At 28.0% G+C, this 20,600-nt stretch overlaps 2 protein-coding genes across 2 annotated transcripts in view; one reads left to right on the forward strand and one right to left on the reverse strand.

The window, feature by feature from the left end:
- LOC107441610 (H/ACA ribonucleoprotein complex non-core subunit NAF1) overlaps positions 1-12,765 on the forward strand; it is a 15,828-nt gene extending 3,063 nt beyond the window's left edge. The window contains exons 3-9 of the mRNA XM_021144251.3: positions 916-967; positions 2,811-2,901; positions 3,716-3,798; positions 4,230-4,390; positions 7,465-7,516; positions 9,460-9,601; positions 11,703-12,765. Of these exons, the coding sequence (XP_020999910.2) occupies positions 916-967; positions 2,811-2,901; positions 3,716-3,798; positions 4,230-4,390; positions 7,465-7,516; positions 9,460-9,601; positions 11,703-12,568 (1,447 nt within the window). The 3' untranslated portion in view covers positions 12,569-12,765. The remainder of the gene's footprint in view (positions 1-915; positions 968-2,810; positions 2,902-3,715; positions 3,799-4,229; positions 4,391-7,464; positions 7,517-9,459; positions 9,602-11,702) is intronic.
- Positions 1-13,712, reverse strand: part of LOC107446113 (nucleolar protein 6) — a 91,258-nt gene extending 77,546 nt beyond the window's left edge. Inside the window, exon 1 of the mRNA XM_043048196.2 lies at positions 13,708-13,712. The gene's annotated coding sequence lies outside the window, so the exon portion shown is untranslated. The remainder of the gene's footprint in view (positions 1-13,707) is intronic.
- Positions 13,713-20,600: the final 6,888 nt, after the last annotated feature.

Below are 20,600 nucleotides of genomic sequence, written 5' to 3' on the forward strand. Positions count from 1 at the left end.
TATATATATATATATAATATAGTTCTCACCAGCAATAAAAATTTAGTGGTCTAATAGGTCTACCTAGGTAGTCATTTAGTAGTAGACAAAATTGAGGGAAAAAATTGAATTTTACAATTACATAATTCATGTTATACTACATATCAAAAATTATAAATCGTCATCTATAATACTTAAAAATCAATTAGGTTATTTATATATAATTATAATAGTTAATGAAATTAAGTGAAAAAAAAGCTAAATTAATATTCATAAATAGATTCAACATAGAGATTAAAAAGCTGAGACCAAATTTTGTATTAAAAATAAATTTTTTTAAAATAAAGTCAATTCTGAAAGAGCATAAAATATTATTTTATTGATGAAATATTATGCTGTCAGTACATGAATGCAAAGCATAGCACAACATGTAAATTTGAAATTTCAAGATATAATTTCAAATTTTTTGTACCAGCCACTTTCAGTTAAATTCATTTGAATGAAATGCATTAGAATTCTATACCGATTATATCAAACAATAAAATTAGTACGGGAATTTTTTCAATTCAACGTAAAAAGCTGTACTTCGGTACTACTACCAGTTTTTTTTTTTCCTTTTCATATGGTGTATGATCCTTAAAAAATATTGTGTAAAACTATAATGTTCAAAATTTTTTTAATTTGATGTATGCTGCAAACTTTAAAAAAATAATAATTTGAATAAGACAATGCATAATAATTTTATTGAATCTTTGACTGAGATGGATATTTTTTTTCCCCAGGGTAATAGCAATTTTTGAGAAAAATAATTTTTTCTATAAACTGCTATCCAATAATATACTTCGGAACTTTCTGCACTTAGTATAAGTTGTGTTTAACAACTGGCCTTTAAATTTTCTGCAGACATGTTTTTAAATTTAATGTTTTTTTATTTAGCTCTACACCCAAAGTCAATTGTGTGAAAACAAAAGGGGAGTTGGATATTGAGGTAATTTTTTGATTCAATTATTTTTTTATAAAAGTTTTATTAAACTGTTGCCTTTTTTCGTTATACTAAGCATTGCTTTGTTACTTTAGAAATACAAATAATAATGAAATAACTTTCAAATTGCAATTTTATAAGCTTTTTTTTTTTAAGATACTGAAAGAGAAGAAAATCATTTTTATATGAGTTAATATCATTTTTCTGTAGCTATTAATTTCATATGATGCTGTTTTATTCTTTGCCATTTTTCTGTCTCGTACTGGGAGCTGAAAATGCTCCAGCAAAGCATTGAAACTTATATGCATTATAAGGTCTATTTGTAATTTTTTATGTTCTGGCTATTACTTAGCTTTGTGTTTTGTCTATGCCATTTCATGTAAAATAAATAAGAAATTTTACTCAGGAATAAATTTCAATTTGTTTCTAAGAAAAATCAAAGATTAGAAGCATGCAAAATGGTTTTTTATTTTTTAAAGTAAATTAAAAAAAAATTATAAGGAAATGTTTTTATATATTTTTTTTATATTTATATATCTAGAAAAAATTAGTGTTGATCTTTCATTAATCACATCTACTGGACTTGAAACTGAGCACTACCATTTCTAAACAGGTTAGAGAAGAAGATAGCAAGAAATGGACACCTAACCATACTTATTCAGTTTTCTAATTTACGTAACATTATGCCAATAGCTAAATGTTTAACAATAACTGTTCTGTTAAGAATTACTTGAAAAGAAAAAGATATGTTAATTATTAACTCATGACGTACGTTGCTGAAAAATATATGCTAATTCCTTATGTATGGTTTACATTGAGACCCCTTTGCTCCCTGATGAATCACTGCGCAACTACGGAAAGAGTTCTAAACAAAGTCCTCTAAAATGACAGATGACACTTGATTTATTATAGTATATGGATGGATCATCTTGTCATCTAAGTTCCAATTTTGTCAAAAATATCACATGTGCCAAAGTTTCATATTCCAGTGTTTTAATGATTGCTGATGTGTATTAATTTAGAATCTTTTGATTAATATTCTGGATTAGTTTTTTTTTAAAACTTATGCCTCTTTATTTCTTGCAGTCCAGTTTTTCCATTTTCTTATTTGATATTTTTAATTACCCAATTGGTAATACTTTTTAATATTTCAACATGTTGTGATACTAATGTATTAAAATGGATTCCTTAAGTCATCAAAAGTCCCGCAGTGAGCTGATTGTTAAGACACGGTTCCCAGCAGATCACCGAAGTCAAGCATCATTGACTGTGGTCAGTGTGCGGAAGACCACTTGGATTAGTCTGCTTAGAGACGGAGGGTGAGCGGTATCGGTCCTCATTAAACTGTTCTACCGTAAAGTGCTCTACTTCATGTGCATGTCGTCGGGCTATCAAAGCAGGGGTGCCATCCCCTCTGCAGAGGATCAAAATTATGATGGCATCTCTGCGGATCATCCTCAGGGATGTTTCCCAGTCCGTCACCAATAATATTTTGACTTCAATGAACTATTTTCTTATAATAAAATAAAAAAAGAATAAATAGTTTTTTCTTTTTTTTTTAAAAAAAAAAGAAAAAAACAAGTGATTTAAACCAGTGTGCTCCAAATTTTATTGCTGTGGACTGATTGACTTTAATAATTTTAGCACATTACGCTGAGATTGGGTAGAACATTAATTGTTTATTTTTATAGGTAGTTTTGATAATTTTAATTTAATTGTATTTGAAAATGCCTTGTAAATAAAATATAATAAAGGAATCATTTTTGTTTTAGACATGAGTTTTTTAATATTTAAAATGTATTTTTTGCTCATGTATAAGCAAGTTTTATTAAAATAATTCTTTTATTAGGATTTGCCTCCCATTGAGTATCTAAAAATATCTGTTGACGAAGAAGATTTGAAAAGAATTGGTCAAGTTCATGCAATTGTTTTCAAACTGGGTATTTTGCAATAATTTCTCTATTCTATTCTATTTTTTCTCATTGTTTTAAGATTAAAAAAATAACTTAAAACATTTTATTTGTGTATATTTTGTGTAATTGTAAAGTGCTTACTTAATAAGTTTGAATAAATCAATTTGTTTGCAAATTTAGTAAGGTAAGAAAAATTACAAATGCATCTAGAGACCTAGTAATTTCCCTTGTCTACAAAGCAATGTTTTAGTTTCTACCCTACTCCAACATTTATTAAAATAGACACTTAATCTTTTATTTAAACTCATTTTGTAAAAAATCTTTTTGTGATAGAAGAGTTATAACTTTTTTGAAACCAATCGTTTATATACAACTAGCTCAACACTTAAGATATTCAAACACAAATTAATTCGCAGTAGAGCTAGAGAACATCCGAGACTTTGATGGCTGGACTCCATTTGCGCAGATTTTAGGACAACATTGAATTAGCACGAACTATCAACAAAGAGAAAGGCATGGTGAGATGTCCTAGAGAAGGCCATGGCCCACCCCTGGCTGTCATGCTGGTTATAATTTGAAGCCAGCATACTGAACAATGAAAAAAATAAAAAACAGTTATTGCATTACAAATATCTTTTCATACTTAAAATTTTTCAGGCCGGTGTTATAAAAATTTCTAAGCTGATCCTGACAGACTTTTTCACAGCACTTTTATCTATCAATTTCCAATGAATATATTGCTAGGTATTATTGCATATTCATCTTTAACTTAATTTTAATATGCAGAGGTATATTATATTTTTTTCTTGTCCCTTGCTCAATATTTCAAATTTTATTGCAGTTGTAATTCAAGCTGCAAAAGATGGAAAGCCTCTAGATATTGATTCAGTTTTGTTTTTAGCACCAGATGAGCCACTTGGGCGAGTAAGTATCTGTCAACTACATAATAGCTATTTAGAATTTCATTCTTAATGATCTTTTGCATAAATTTTATTTTACTTATTATTTTTCAATTTTCACTGCTGTTACAAGCCTGAAATTGCTTAGGAAGTCCCCATCTGTACTTTTGATATATTGCAGTAATATATTAAAACAGTTCAAGAAATAGAAAATAAAGAAACAAAATTAAGTAAATTTAAATGGCAGAAGTCAAAGCTGGAACAAAATTGACTAAATAGTTCATACGAAATTAAAATTCGAAAATGATATATTTTTTTTTTTTACTGCCCGGAAACTATTTAACCAATTTTGTTCATGTTTAGTTAAAAATTACTTTAAACTATGCATTTTTTTTAATACTTTACTATTTTTTAAATGAAGATTACATGTGCATAAGTTCTTTCACTCTATTATAGATTTTTGAAGTTTTTGGACCTGTTATTGAACCCTTTTATACAGTGTTATTTAATACACCTGAAGATATTATTGAGAAAGGTATTGAAGTAGGATCTGATGTGTTCTATGCACCACATAAAGATGAGATTACTTCATATGTGTTTATCGACATGCTTAGACAGTAAGTAATTTTATTTTTGATTAGTTTAATTTAATAATCATAGTTTAGTTTTTTAATTAAAAAAACTTTAATATGGTTCTAAACATAAGTTTAATCATTGTGTTATTCTGTAGATTAAATTCTCTGCCGCATTTATATGGAGTGCTACTTAAATGATTTTTTAGTGCTCTAATGAAGTGTGTAATTTAGAGCTACTTAATTTTTATTCGCTTAAAAAAATAACTTTAACTGTTAGATTTTTATTATATAATGTTTTACATTATGTTTTAAAAAAAATAAATGATAAAAATCAAAAATTATTTCGTATCCCAAGTTGAACATCAGCAGCTTGCAACTATAAAATAATTTAAACAAATTTTATCTCCCATATATTTACTTAGAAGAATGGACCATTTGGTTTTAATTGAGATCAACCTAGCTAAATTAATTGTGTGTAACTAAATGAACTAAAGTTCCAACTCTATCTTCAAAATCTATCTATTATCTAGTAAAAAAAAATTTCTTTTCTTTTACATGCAAAAAAAAATATTCATTGATGTCCCATGTTCCTAAAAAAAAATCCACCTTTCAAATTAGTTTTGGAGATTTTATTTATTTTTAGTAATTTTTCAGATTATTTTTAAAAAATTAAATCTAAGGTATAAAAATATAATAAATTCTAGTTCTTAAATCTAAAAAGTAATCAGCCGCTGTGGTTTAGTGGTTAAGACACTGAAGAATTGGGGTTCCATTCCCAGCATCGACTTGAAGCCTACCCAGCTTCCTTTAGATGGGTTCCAGCTTGTCTAGGAAGTAATGGCAACCTGTGCACAATGCTGACCATATTGCCATTGATTACGTAATTGTAGACCCTTATCCTTCTTGACCTCCCTGGCCCACAATGGCTGTTGAGGGAATGTTTTACATTACTTTAAAAAAATTTATGTCTATTAAGCTAACTTTTACATGATATCATTGAACTAATATCTGATAAATGTATTTCATAATTTATTTTTCTCTTTTCCAAATTTTGGTTTGTTGATACATTTAAACAAGTATGGATGTAGTGAATGACATGAAAAATATTTTTTCATGCAATTAAATTTATTGATAAATTTTTTTTTTTTTTTTTACATTCTTGTGTTTGAATTTTTGCGTAGTTATTTTTAGGCAAATAGTCAATACTGTATTTTTGTGTATTAATCAACTTTTGTGCCTTTTTGTAATTAAAGTTTTGTGGTCTACTTACACTTTAGTAATATATTTACACCTCTGTAAAATTTATCTTACCTGTACGGTAACTACAAATATAAGAAAAGTCTATCACAATCAAAACTTTTAGGCAACAAAATATTTTAGGAAAACAAAATATTTTGGGAAATATTGTACATCCTTTGAGTGAAAAATATTTTTTTAAAAATATACTCTTTGATTGAGGAATGTAAATTGTGCTATGCGCATTGGTTTTAAGATGATTATTATTGTATTAGGTTAAGAACAATGTTTTCAAGTGCGGAGAAATTAAATGTTAGCACCAAATGCATGAAAATATTTTATTTAAAAATCTAAAATAATTTATTGACTTTGACTCAAGAAAATACAGTTAATGCAGACTTTTTTTGCAAATGTTTTCATGAAAGGTCTTGGTTGGATTTGTACAAATTTTCTGAGTGCTATTAGCATAATCGGTGTTCTACCTAAGCATTTTTAGGATGGCCCACCCTGCCTGCCCTTTGATGCACCTCTTTGCCCTACTTGTAAAAATAAGCCACCATCCCTTAAAAGCACTACTTTTTTTATTCATATTCCATTAAAAAAAATAATTCACTATTTAAATAATAATTACACGGGTAAAATTATTTTGAGTTTATAGGTTTATTTCTGATTATTATTACAAATATTTAATTTGTTAGAAATTAATTTTTATATTCTATAAATATTATATTTATTTTTATATTATATTTATTTTTATTTTATAATTTTATTTTTAATTAATTTATATTATTATTAATAACTAAATTTTAAATTTCTCTTTCTTCGGGGGAGGGTATATTAATAAATGTCACTGCAAGTGATTCTAAGTGTTAAAATTATTTTTAAATAAATACCTTTTTTTTAAAAATGCCCCTTTAAATGTTCATTGTCAACTTTTAATTTCGTCATTCAACTTTTAATGTAAATTATGGAAAAAAGCTTTCAAGTTGTTTATCAATTAATAACTTTAGTTTACTTTTTTCGAAAAAATTTGTGGACAATGATTGTCTTTAGGATGTCTTTATTTTTTAAAGATTTCAAATTTTTCTTTAATTTTGATAGGAGTAAGTATTACTTTTTGCAGTGCACACATGAAATAGTATAAGAAGGTAATGTAAAAATTGTTGAGGATCAAATTCAGTTATTACATAATATTACACATTTGATAATTTTTTACAGTGATAAGTGAGCACCCTTTCAAAACTCAATTGCCTTTTTCTGTGAGGAAGCACCTTGCCCCTTTTTTTTTTCCTAGTGAGAACTCAGCATCAGCATAATATTTAGAAAATTTCTTAGAATAACATTTGACTCTAAACACATAATTTGTTTTCATGCATGAATGGAACATTCTCAAAGTAATGTTTAAATAAATGAATAATTAATTTTCAGTTTGTTTTGAACATTTAAATTCATCATAATTTTTATTTAATCTGAGCTATGTATGATATAAATATTAATCAAGTCTTAAAAATACTGAAGATTACATACATAATGTTTGCTTAAAGATATATGCATCATGTAGAATTATTATTTCTAAATAATTGTCTTTCATAATTTTTAATTTATATGAATAAATATTAATGTGCTTCTTAAAAAGGTTTTTATTAGTTTCCAAAATAGATCCATATTAGCCTTAAGACTAAAAAAATTTCTAAATGTAACCGACTATACTTGACATTATAATTATATGCTTTTAGATATGTTATATAGTTGAACTTGTGAATGTTATTAAAGAAAATACAAAATGCTAATTATTTTTTAAGTTATAGAGTTATAGGCATTTGTATGATTTAAAGTTAGTAGATTAACTTTCTTATCGTTTATTTATACTTTTTCCCTAGGCAAAAAGGTTCTGATGCTTCATGGAAAGATAACAATGAGCCTCCTGAAGAGGTAAATTAGAAAATTTTGTTTCTGTTGTTTAATATTCGTAAAAAATATCATTAATATAATAATGATTTATAATAAATTCAACCATTTTAGTTATAAATATTAAGTATTTAGTTATAGTAATGTTTTTAAATAATATTATTAAGCATTATTAATACATTTCATCAGAGTTGTGGTTTGTTAATGAAAAAAATAATTGATTTAAATCAATTATTCAACAAAAAATCCAATCAGTAAAAGCTTCATATATACACGCTAAGTGGCCAAATTATTATGGCCATCCCCTTGATACAATATTGGACCACCTCTAGCCCGTAATACTGCTAGTATTCTTCTTGGCATAGATTCTATGAGATGTTGGTAAGTGGTAGGAGGAGTTTGACCCCTTTCCCGATGAACTGCACTTTTCAGTTTCGTAAGATTGGATGGTACTTGATCCCGCTGTCGATGCCCCATTCGATCTCATCTCAGTTATCATCTTAGTTATTATAATCATAAACTCAGGGAAGAAAGAAATATTTGTAAATTTCAATTCGCTAACCGTGATCCGGAAGTTTCCGGAGATCGAATTCTTGTATGTTTTATTTAAAATGATTCAAAAGTATGAATTTTATTATGCAACTTTCTTTTTTGTAAATATTTTTTTCCCGGTAGATACTTCGGAACTCCATTTTCAAAGGTGGAACTTAAAAACACAGTTTATTTTATTTGTTTGTAAAGGAGAGCCTGATACTTTATAAGCTTATATTCAAGATTAATATTCATTTTTTGTCAGTAAGTAGTTATTATAATCATAAACTCAGGGAAGAAAGAAATATTTGTAAATTTCAATTACTTCTCCGGGTCTTTCATAGGTGTCTTTAAAATTTTTAATATATTTTAAGCAAGCTAAGAAATATTGAGGAAAAAAACCTTGTTTAAATTTCTTTCTAATTTTTAAATGTAAATTTTTTTTTTTTTTTTTTTTTTTTTGCTCAAGAAATTTTCCAGAATTTTGAATTGGGCTCACAATTACCCCTGCATGCAATTGATGGTTCACTTGTCTCACACTCCCTTCTTGTTGCTACCTTCCTTTCTAGGCATCACTGTAACGCAATAGCTCATTTTGCGTAAAAGTGTCAGGTGGTTATAATAATTTGGCTACTCAGTGTAAATATGTAAAGCTATGATTTTGCCAATCCTGGTTTTTGTGGAATCGTTGGTGTTTATTTTGTCAACATTATTTTGAATACTAAGCATATTCTTGAGTTTTTTATCTAATTGTATTTACTTATAGTATTCAGTTCAATGCCCTACTCCTTTTTTTTTTACCAAATGTACCAATGAAAATTTGTGCTGAATTTTGAATTCTTTTAGTTATTGGTTGTTTGAACCCATGGCTAATCTTGTTTATAAAAAAATAGTTCAAAAAAATAGTGAAGCTATGAGCTCTATCTAAATGAAGCTGGTGTAATGTCTAGGTCTGTTTTGTAAAATTTTTCTATTTCCATACCTGCGAAGTCTCCTACTTTTTTAATGAAGACTCCTGTATTTTACGACTATCTCCTGTTTACCTGTATATTCTCAATTTTCTCCTATTAGTGGAAGAAATTAAAAAAATATTTTTTTTGCAATAAAATATCCATTAATTGCAACAAATATACTTATCATATTCCTCAACAGGTGGTGCTTTTGCCAGTACTGCAGTATGTTGAGTGTATATAGTTAAAGTAATTATAAATAATGCCTTAAAAAATCTTCATTAGATTAAGATTTATGTAAAAAAAATTTATATCTCTAAATATAAGTGCTAATATTATTTCCAATTTTGAATTTCTCTTTTTGACTTACATGATTATGCATGATGTATCAAAACTTTACTCATAGCCCAAAGTATTTCGCTTGTAAAATCTGCGTTATTTTATTTCTCCAATGTTGAGAGTAATGTATTTATTTAATTTTAATAGCATTTAGATTATTCTGATGATGAACAGGAAAGAGCAGCTAAATTGAAGCGAAGAGGCAAAAACAGAGTTCGTGAATCTGAAGATGATGATGAGGTGCAAGTACTTCCTTATAAGATTTCTCCCAATGAAAAAAGAACATTCAGTAAGTATTTTCTTGTGGTTCGTACTTTTCTATATTTGTATGTTAAGTTTTATTTTGAAAATAAACATTGAGCAGTGTTGTGAAAATAATTTTTCTTTCTGGGTGCCCTTAAGGTTTATTTTTGTTGAGAAAGTACTTTCAATAGTGACTTTTACAACTTGACAATTATGGTATAAAGTGTGTAGTATTTTGTTCATTTTTTTTAAAAAAAAGTTATGTTTCTTTAAATAATGTATAAATATTGATCTATCAAGTTTTCTATGAAGAAACCTATAAACTCTTTGAAGGCAGTAACTTTGAAAAAAATTTAAGTTTATGAGCTGGAAGCTGGAAAAAAATTGAACTTTCAATAATAAAAAAAAATTTCTGCTATGACTTAATGAAAAGTGCTATAAACAATTCTTTCAAATTTCTGTGAAATATTGCTAAACCAATGAAGAACTGAAAGGCAATGTTACATGTCATGTTTGGTTCTACTTGTTTAGTATTATATTTTTAGTTAATAAATACAAATAACACAAAAATACATCGATGAAACAAAACTAATATGAAAATGTAGAAAAAGTTTTAAATGTTTACATTTCTAGCTGGTCTGATATAAAGTGTATATAAATAAGTAAAATAAAGCTTAAATATAGTGCGTTTAAAAATTGTTGGTTACTGAAGTACCATAAGTTTAATAAATAAAAGATAATAAATGTAATTATTTCTATTTAATAATTTATTCAGTTATTTTTTTGTCTCATTGTTAAACATTTGACTTATATATTTTTGCTAGCATTTAATAAAGTTCCTAAAATTCACTTAAATTGAAATAAAATTTAGTACATTTTGTAAGAGTAATGAGAATTTATTTTAGTAAAATAAAATTTTATTTCTTGAAAAAAAAATCCAATTAAATCACAGAATTTATTTAAGTAAAAAATTGATCCAGTTAAGAAACTATAGAAAGTTTCGATATAAGAATTTTATTACAAGTGATATTTTTTATTATAAATCAGATATTAAATAGAAAGTGTTATATTAAATTGTAAAATTTAAAATTTTCTTACAGGAAATATTAATTGTAACATGCAATAATAATTATGTTATTAAAACTTGTCCTTGCAAATTTGCTGAAATTTTTTTTTTTTTTTTTTTTTTTTTTTTTTTTTTTTTTGTGTGTGTCTGGTGTGGGTTTTATTCAGATGTTGAAAACTCTCAACAATAGTTTATATTCTATGCTTACTATGCTTAAAGTATTTGAAACTATATATTTATTTTTTCGCATTGGATAATAATTTTACTAAATTATGATTTTAGTAATTTCACTTCAATATCTAAATGTATCTATTGAATAGCTCATTTTCCTGACAACTTTATCGAAAAGCTAATATAAAAATGAACAGCTAAATCACTTCTATGTTGCAAAATAATTTTGAAATTTCCTTAAAATGTTATTTTTTGTTTTGATCTTAAATTTAATTAGTACTATCATTTGAATGCTTTTCAGAAACACATACTTATCCACTTTATTAGTCATGGCAGAAAAAGTGATAGTAGCTTTACTATTACAATTATAATTTTTTTTATTTTACACAATTTTCTAAACTCTTACTTAAATTACATACTTCTTTGAATTTAAAGCTTCTAAAATTCTGACAAAATGTCAAAATTTTATCATAATTGTTACCATCTCTAAAAAAAAAATAATAACTATGTTTAAAAACATGCTGACCAGACTGCACTTACCAGGCTTATCAACGGCCACCTTAAGTCCCTTTCTTTTGAGGGTAGTATTAAAATCTACCCTAACTGCCCCAGGTGCCACAACATGCAGGCTTCCCCCCAACATATACTGGACTGTCTAGGTCTGGACAAAAGGGACATTCTTAATAACACTTATGGTGGCCGACTTCCTCCGGGTGATGAATTTCATGGACATAGATTAGCCCTGCTAATTTTGGGGATAAGGAAGAAGAAGAAAAACATGCTAAAGAAAAACTGTTAAAATTATGTTGCTGCTATCAACTGTTTCAAATATCATTTGACTTTTTATAACTTAGTAAATGAAAGATTTTTTTGAATCATTCCATTAAATATATTTTTATAATTTATTTAGGTTATACTTCTTATACTCGGAGCGACAGCTGTGAAACGCTGAACAATAGAAATTCGACTAATTACCACAGGAACTCAAATCAAAACAATAGAAATTCTGTCCAGAAGAACAGTGGCAGTTTGGATAATGTTCCAGTTTGGATCTCAGCTCCACCTCCCTATCTAGAACCCAAGCCATTACCTTCGCATAGCAATGCCACAAATACTACACCCGTGCAATCATTTCAACTTAAGCAACCTGCATCCTTACCGACACAGAACCATTTACAATCATCCAGTGTTCCACGTAATTCATCCCAAACACAATTTAGACCAGGCACACTTTTACTCAATCCTAAACAGCCTTTTGTGCCTCGCCAACCTCCGAATCTTAACTCGCAGAGACTATTATTGCAGTCACCCATTCCTCCACCTAATGGAAACAATTGTTATTTCCCTCCATCTCAAAGACCATCTCATCAAATGATACAGAATGCATCAGGACAAATATTGTTCCAAAATGGCCACAATAATGCTCCAAATCGACACATCTTTGGCCAAATAACTCCAGTTGGTATTATGTCTCCAGCTCCACCTATGTCCCCTGCTCCACCAATGTCTCCAGCTATTTTTAGCCCTTGTCCTAGTCCAGCTATGTATATTCCACCCAATGCATATTCTCCTTTTCCTTCACCTGCCTTGTCTCCAAATCCTTATTGGCGTCCTCAGAATCAGCATGCGCCATCCTTTACGAATGTCCAGAGTCCACCTCCGACTGCACCTTTGACTATACAAATCCCCACATTTTCAAGTCCACCTCCTATTGTCAGATTTTCTGCAGCCAACAATTATTCAGTACCTCCTCCTTCGTATTCTTCCAGATTTTAAGAGGACTCTTTTTTCTTTTTTTATCTTTTTGCATTTGATGTTATTATCTTTGTCAACATTATTTGTTGTCATGTATAATGGATTACTAAATGAATTAGAATTCTTCCATTGTATAAATTTGTTTTGCTTTTCTTGAATTGTATAGGAAGCTATTGTCCAGTATGATGTTTTATACAAATAAATGGATGATATGGAAATATGTTTCTTTTCTTACAATATTTTTTGTTCAAATTTATAACAAAGTTAAATAAGAAAATGCTTGTCAGTCAGTAAGCTAAATTTGTGTGTTATAAGTAATCCTAATTATTTTTTTAAAAATATTATTGTATGATGATAGTGAATACTTAATATTGTTGTCTGTAAAGTGATGATGCTTGACTCATGTAGGCTTTTTCAAGTACAACTTAGTAAAATAATTTTTTTGCTAATTTTAATTATTTTCCACTAAAAAAAACTTTCTGTGTAAAAAGAAGAAACATATTCAAATTAATGTTTAGAAATGTATTTGTAAAATCAATGTTTTCTCATTTTTTTTACATTTTTAATTCCAAATTATGATCTCTGTTGTCATAATGATATTATTTTCATTTATAACAATGCAATGTTCATGAATCATTCAAAATAATAATTTAAAAGTTAAAATTTCATCAAGATTTTTTTAGTTATATTTTATTTCAAAATGTGCAATTTTAAGTCGAGCCGAAAAAAGAAAAAAAAACCCCGACCATGAATAACTTTTGATCTAATGATCAGATCTTTATGGTGTAGGGCTCAATCTTAAAGGTTTGAGGAGGCGACCTCAAGTATGCTAATTGACTACTGCTGACGATATTATATTACAAAATAAGATACAAAAACTACTTTCTCTGAATAAACATAAATTTTTTCGGTTTTCTAACTCCCAAAATAGTAGCTGCAATCTAGTATAAATGGTCAACTATGATGATGTGAAAAAAATTTATACCTTACAGTTTAAAATTTTTTCGACTATTACTAAATAAAATAATATTTATTAAATTTAATTTTTTGCATGGATTTATCTTTGGATAAACAAATTTTATAATTGTGTGCAGATTTTTCAGTTTGCTTAAAAAATGCTTATGATATGGGGAAATTTGCAAAAAAAAAAAAATAAATTACATTAGGGGTTCAAACTTTGGATCACTCTCCTGACCAAAGTATGGGACAACATTAACAAAGAAACATTATAACTAAATAAAGCTAATACAACAAAAGTCAAATAAATAAAAAATTAATAAATGTTATTCATTCATTGTATTCACAATTATATGATAGCAATGCAAATGCATTATTTGTAAAATTACGTTTTAAACTTATATTCGGAAACAATAAATAAGAATGAAACAGTGTACAATAACGCTATAGGTGCAGTAACAAACTAGTTACTGTATATATTAGCGCCCTTTATCTTGATAATATATTAAATGCAAAGATTAAATTTGTTTTAAAGCTAATGGTATAGAATTTTTTCCGATGAGAATAAATATAAGACCTTTTGAACGCGATTATGACCAAAAATGTTCAGTGAAAAAGAATTACGAACGGTTTGATTATTCAACAACGAATCATGTAGAACTCGCGAGTATAAAACAACTGAACAAAGTATCTTTTCAGTTTAATATTTCGAAAGCAATACTAGTCAACAAAATTATGGAGATAACAGGTAAAAGTACAAGTACTGGCATTTTTTGATGATTTTATTTTTGGATTAGATTGTTATGAAGTCGAAACGGGAGTTCCTATGTGAATAAACGACGTGCGAAATGCTGTATGCAATGTTATGATAACTGGAGAGATGAATTCATTTACGGAAAGTTGTACATCGAAAGTAGGCGAAACCTTTTTTTTTACTATACAACGCTTATTGATATTTGCAGTACAANTTTCTTACAATATTTTTTGTTCAAATTTATAACAAAGTTAAATGAGAAAATGGTTGTCAGTCGGTAAGCTAAATTTGTGTGTTATAAGTAATCTTAATTATTTTTTTAAAAATATTATTGTATGATGATAGTGAATGCTTAATATTATTGTCTGTAAAGTGATGATTAAAATGTTTAAAAAGAAGAAATATACTATGTTTAAAAAGAAGAAATATATTCATATTCAAATTAATGTTTAGAAATGTATTTGTGAAATAAATTTTTTCTCATTTTTTTTTTACAGTTTTAATTACAAATTATGATCTCTGTTGTCATAATAATATCATTTTCATTTATAGCAATTTCATTATATAAATCATTCAAAATAATTATTTCAAAATGTACAATTTTAAGTCAAAAGCCCAAAAAAACAACAACAAAAACGATTGACCATGAATGACTTTTGATTTAATGATCAGATCTTTATGTTGTAGGGCTCAATCTTAAAGGTTTGAGGAGGCGACGTCAAACATGCTAATTGACTACTACTACTGATGATATTATATTACGAAATAAGATACAAAAACTACTTCCTCTGAATAAACATTCATTTCTTCGGTTTTCTAACTCCCAAAATAGTAGCTGCAATCTAGTATAGATGGTCAACTATGATGATGTAAAAAAAAATACCTTACAATTTAAAATTTTTTCGACTATTACTAAATAAAATAAATATTTACAAAATTTAATTTTTTGCAACATTAACAAAGTAACATTAATACTAAATGAAGCTAATACAACAAAAGTGTTTACTTTTTTCAAATAAATAAAAAATAAATTTTATTCATTCACTGTATTCACAATTATATGATAACTATGCAAATGCATTATTTCTAAAATTACATTTTAAGCTTATATTCGGAAACAATAAATAAGAATGAAACAGTATACAATAACACAATAGATGCAGTAATACTAGTTACTGTATCTATTAGTGCCCTTTATCTTGATAACGTATTAAGTGCAGAGATTAAATTTGTTTTAAAGCTAATGGTATAGATTTTTTTATCTTATTTTTTCGATGAGAATAAATATAAGACCTTTCGAAAGCGATTATGTCCAAAAATGTTCAGTGAAAAAGAATTACGAACGGTTTAATTATTCAACAACGAATCATGTAGAAGTCGCAAGTATAAAACAACTCAATCTGAACTAAGTATCTTTTCAGTTTAATATTTCGAAAGCAATACTAGTCAACAAAATTATGGAGATAACAGGTACAAGTACTGGCATTTTTTGATGATTTTATTTTTGGATTACATTGTTATGAAGTCGAAACGGGAGTTCCTATGTGAATAAACGACGTGCGAAATGCTGTATGCAATGCTATGATAACTGGAGAGATGAATTCATTTACGGAAAGATGTACATCGAAAGTAGGCGAAACCTTTTTTTTTTACCATACAACACTTTTTTACTTGATAACACTTATTGATAACTATGTAAAAGACAAACCTTGAAACTTAGAAGTTTACCCCTTTGATGCGTCCGATTCGTGTGATTTCGTCGTAAATACATGTTTTACATTTTTTTTCAGTTATTGCAAAGAATTTTAAGTTTTTATTTTTTTGATGCGATAACTGGTCTCTAAGCGCGAAAAATCTGCAATATGTAATTTCTTTTCAATATATATATTCTTTTATGCATTGATAAGAAAAAAATTTATTTTGTTAAAAATTTCCTTTCTCTCTCTAAATTTTATAAATGTTACTTTTATGGATAAAAATGACAGTCTTTTCATCTTTCATGTAGACTGTAATCTTTTATGTACAAAAAAGATTAAAAAAAATTTTAAAAAATCTTACCCTGAGATCAAAAATTTCAGATAACTGTCTGATTTAATCGACTTTACTTTTCGATACACATATACATCATATGACTTGGTGTAACATTTATGCTAGATCAAAGTTACAGCAAAAGAACTGAAGCCCACTCATTGGAAACTGAAAACAACCTATCCATTTTTAAAATTGAAATCGCCTGCAGACTTACTTATTTTGTTTAAAGTTATTTACACAAGATTTTTGTCTTTAAATCTGTTTTTCTCAATTTCAATTTTTTTCACTTTGCGCGCAAGATTTCTCAATCTCCAATAAACCCATTAAATTAAAATTTGGTAAATGGCTTGAGTATAGCATGCTGCTTAAATTTATGCTAGTACTTGAAGCTCAAAAAAATTTTTTTTTAGTCAAAATAAAAAAAAATTTAAACAATTAAGTTTTATTAAAAAACAACTTTTATTTCTCAATTTCTTTGATCTATTATGATTTTAAAAAGAGCATATTTGACTGTCGGTTAAACGATATTTCAAGTCATTAACATGATTTAAATGCACGCAAGACATTGAGTATCTTTTTTTTACTTCAAATTTTAGCTCTAGTAAACATTAAATTATAACAGTAGTTGGCGATTTTTCACGAAAGTGTTTGTTGATAAGTTTTAGAAAGTAAAAAAAAAAAAAAAATAAAAGTTATATGTTAATGATTTTTCAATGAAATCAAAACCATTTAGATCCCTTAACTGAAGAAACCGACATCTATTAGTGCAGTTTTTAAAGCTATAGACTATAAGAAAAGCAGGAGTCTGTATATCGTTTCTTAATCCAAATCCAGTTTCGAACGCATTTCAATTCTGTTAATTTCTATTCATTCTTATACAATTGTACTTATGATCATGTATTGATTTGTGATAAGAAATTACTTTTCATCCTTACTTCAACATTGGTTTGATAACGATTTGGTTGATAACCATTTGCTTCATTTAATCAGAGCCTTTATGAAAATGTAGAATAAATAATTATTACAAAAATTTTATTGCTGAACATTTCAGTTCAATGTTTTTTAACTTAAACCATTTTTATTAAAGGCCAGTTAATTCTCAATTTATTAATTTTTAAAATTTTTTTCTTTGTGAATGATTAAATGTTGTAAATGGTATTGAAAACAATGCAATAATTGTTCATTAGTACTTTTTGCCGCCAGTTTATTTCCTTGTAATGCTCTTAATTTAATGCCTTTGATCACCAGAAGCTAATTTTTTTAAATCTTTTCTTTTTTAAAAAAAAAAAAATCTGTTAAAATTTTTTTTTTTTAGCTATGTGGTATTAAAAATTAAGTTCATGATAATAAATGAAATATCTTCCAATATTTAAAATTATAAAATGCTTGGGTGTAATTTTTTTTCACTGTTTATTGAATTCTTACTGTCCATCCCAAACGAAAAATATTCTGCGAATTTAAATTTTCAATTGGGTACTTATAACTCGAGAAGAAGTGAAGTGATTTAGCCTAACCACGTAATTTAAATTAGATTTGATTGGATACCTGTAAGTGATGTCAAGCGTGTGTGTCGAACCTTAGTGTCTTCTGAATCGACAAATGCCACGATTTACCTACGATGACGTCATTTGCAGGTTTCCAATTGTTAGTATTTTAATTTCTTTCAAATAAATAAATAAAAATTTATAAATAGTTTGTCTAAAGTAAGAACTCCCCTAGCCATTCGTCTGGACCCGCCGCGGTGACTATGGTAACGAGGTATAACCATTTCAAGTAGGGGTGTGGGGTCATTGTTTAGGACAGGTTTTGGCTCGGATGGGCGAGATATTGTTTATTAATACCTCGACCCGCNCTAGGATGGCAAGCAGATTGTCCAATTCATCAGAGGCGATGATATAGAGAATCTTTTCTTTGGTCCATTGTGTTAGCCCTAGAGTGACGAGAAGCTACGCTCCCTGAAATGCACTATTCTAGTTTCCATAGCAACAGACTTTGTGGTGGGGAGAGTTCTTACTGTAGACAAACTATGTGTGTGAATCCTTTAAAGTATAGTGGCAATAATTTTGTTGATTCGCAAAATCTGTTGGGATTTTTTAATTTTTATGCTGGAAGCATCCATGAGTATGTTAAAAAGGAAATTCCATTATGCCTTAAGACTTTAATTCCGGTTTGAATAATTACTGCGACTGAATGCATTTATAAGACTAAAAAAAATGGTACTCTGATTTTATATGGAGAAGTTGCTTAATTTATGGAAGCCAGGAACGTTTAATAACCTTCTTTGTATGTGTAAATCATTTTATCAAAAACTTTCTCCGACAAGTTGTTGCACGTTTAAGCCATTAAACATTGATCAATATAAACCATACAGTGGTAAGGTAAAAGAAAATTTCCAGTCAATTTTGATTAAAAAGAATGAGTAGTTAAGAGATTTAAACTTAGTTTTACAAAATGTTCTTTTCATTTGAATACAAATCTCACTGATGGGACTCAAGGGTAACATTCTTTTCTTCGATCGTTTTGAAGGAAGGTCCATGAGGGAGGAGCTCCCATTACGTCACTGGATTCAGGATTGATGGCTTTTTCTGGAGAACGATTGATTAGATCGATTCTAGCTCTTTTTCTGAGAAACTACGCCCCCCCCACACCTCCACTTTCTTTCTTAAGTAGTTTTCCTTTGTTTTTTTCATTCGCGTTCGTTTTCCTTTTATTCTCGCTCTTTTAAAACACTTGACAAAAGATCTTTGAAGGTTATTTATTGTCTTTTTCTACTTTAATTTTTTTTTTAAATAATAAAATAGTTCTTCATAAAGAAAAAGAGCTTTTAAGTACATTTTACAGCATGTTACTTTTGTTAAGCAAGGAATAAGTTTCTCAAGGCTCTTTCTAACCACTTTTCCAGTAAACAATAGTTCCACAGTGGACTGATCGCAAGACACGGTTGGCAGTAGATTACAGAAGTTAAGCATCACTGATTCCGGTCAGTGCGCAGGTGGGTGATCAGTTTGTGAAGGGACCTAGGGTGCGCGTTATAGGTATTCGTCAAATTGTGATTCCAGAAATTGCTCGATTTCGTGCTTTCGAGTCATCCTCATCGACTTTTCTCAGACTGGCGCCAATAGCTCATCGTGCAGTTCTGATGCGACGTAAATAAAGTTACTACTACTGTCACTAAACAATAAATGCTTTAATCTGTCTCATCTATGCAAATTTCAGCATAGGCATCTAAAAAAATTATAAAATACTGTTGAAATCAATATGTGAAGGGACAAAAAAAAAATATTTGCAATTGCTTTTGTTCTTCAATTTGGTCTCTGCTTATTAAGTTGTAAATTAATTTTCATAACTTAATTTTTTATAACTTTGGTTGGAAGCGTCCTAGCTATTCATGTCGCATTTGTCTTTAAGAGATATTTTATCTAGTTATGAAAATGAAGTCTTAGTATATCATTTCAATGCTACTTAAGCATCAACTGCAAGTGCATAAAAGTATCCAGTTTAAGTTCTTCCAAAAAAAAAGCGAAATGTTTCCAGAAATCGAGGTTGGAAAATAAAGGTACTTTTAAGATGAAAGCACGATTTAAGAGACTTATGGCATTATAGCGCTACACAATTGAATCCGAGGGGCATTCTGTTGAGAAAATTTCACTATTACCTTTGTATTTTTTAGCCTAACGCATTTCAATAAAATAAAATTTCAGTATCACCTTTGCATTTTTTAGCCTTAAGAATTTTAATAAAATAAAATTTCATTATCACCTTAACATTTTGTAGCCTAACACATTTTTTAATGAAATGAAATTTCACTAAAACCTTTGCATTTTTTTTCCTTTTCGTATTTTAATAAATATTATTTCATTATCACCTTTGTATATTTTAGCCTAACGTATTTTAATAGAATAAAGTTTCATTATCACATTTGCATTTTTTTGCTAATGCTTAATTTTGGTAATGTGCACTATTGGTATTATTGGGGAAGTTTTGATAGAATGTCTCTATAAGAGTATAGAATATATTTGATAAAATTTACTCTTACGTAGGTACGGTAGGTAAATTTGATGCAACGGCACAGCTACAACACGTCTCTGAATTTGCTTTCTACTACTTTGAACAATGTCAACAAACTTGCATTACAAATGGGTTTAATAAAGGTATCCAACGGGAACTGTATGTATATATATATATATATATATATGTAATACAAAAATAATAAATACTTTTGTATTAATTAAAACTCTTTCGGTTTCATAAAATGTCTTTGTTAAAGAGTAAGCGTAGAGCTATTCTATTTTGGGAATTCAAGGCTGAAAA

This window comes from Parasteatoda tepidariorum, chromosome 2 (genome assembly GCF_043381705.1).
Source record: "Parasteatoda tepidariorum isolate YZ-2023 chromosome 2, CAS_Ptep_4.0, whole genome shotgun sequence".
In the NCBI taxonomy this organism is placed as follows: Eukaryota; Metazoa; Arthropoda; class Arachnida; order Araneae; family Theridiidae; genus Parasteatoda; species Parasteatoda tepidariorum.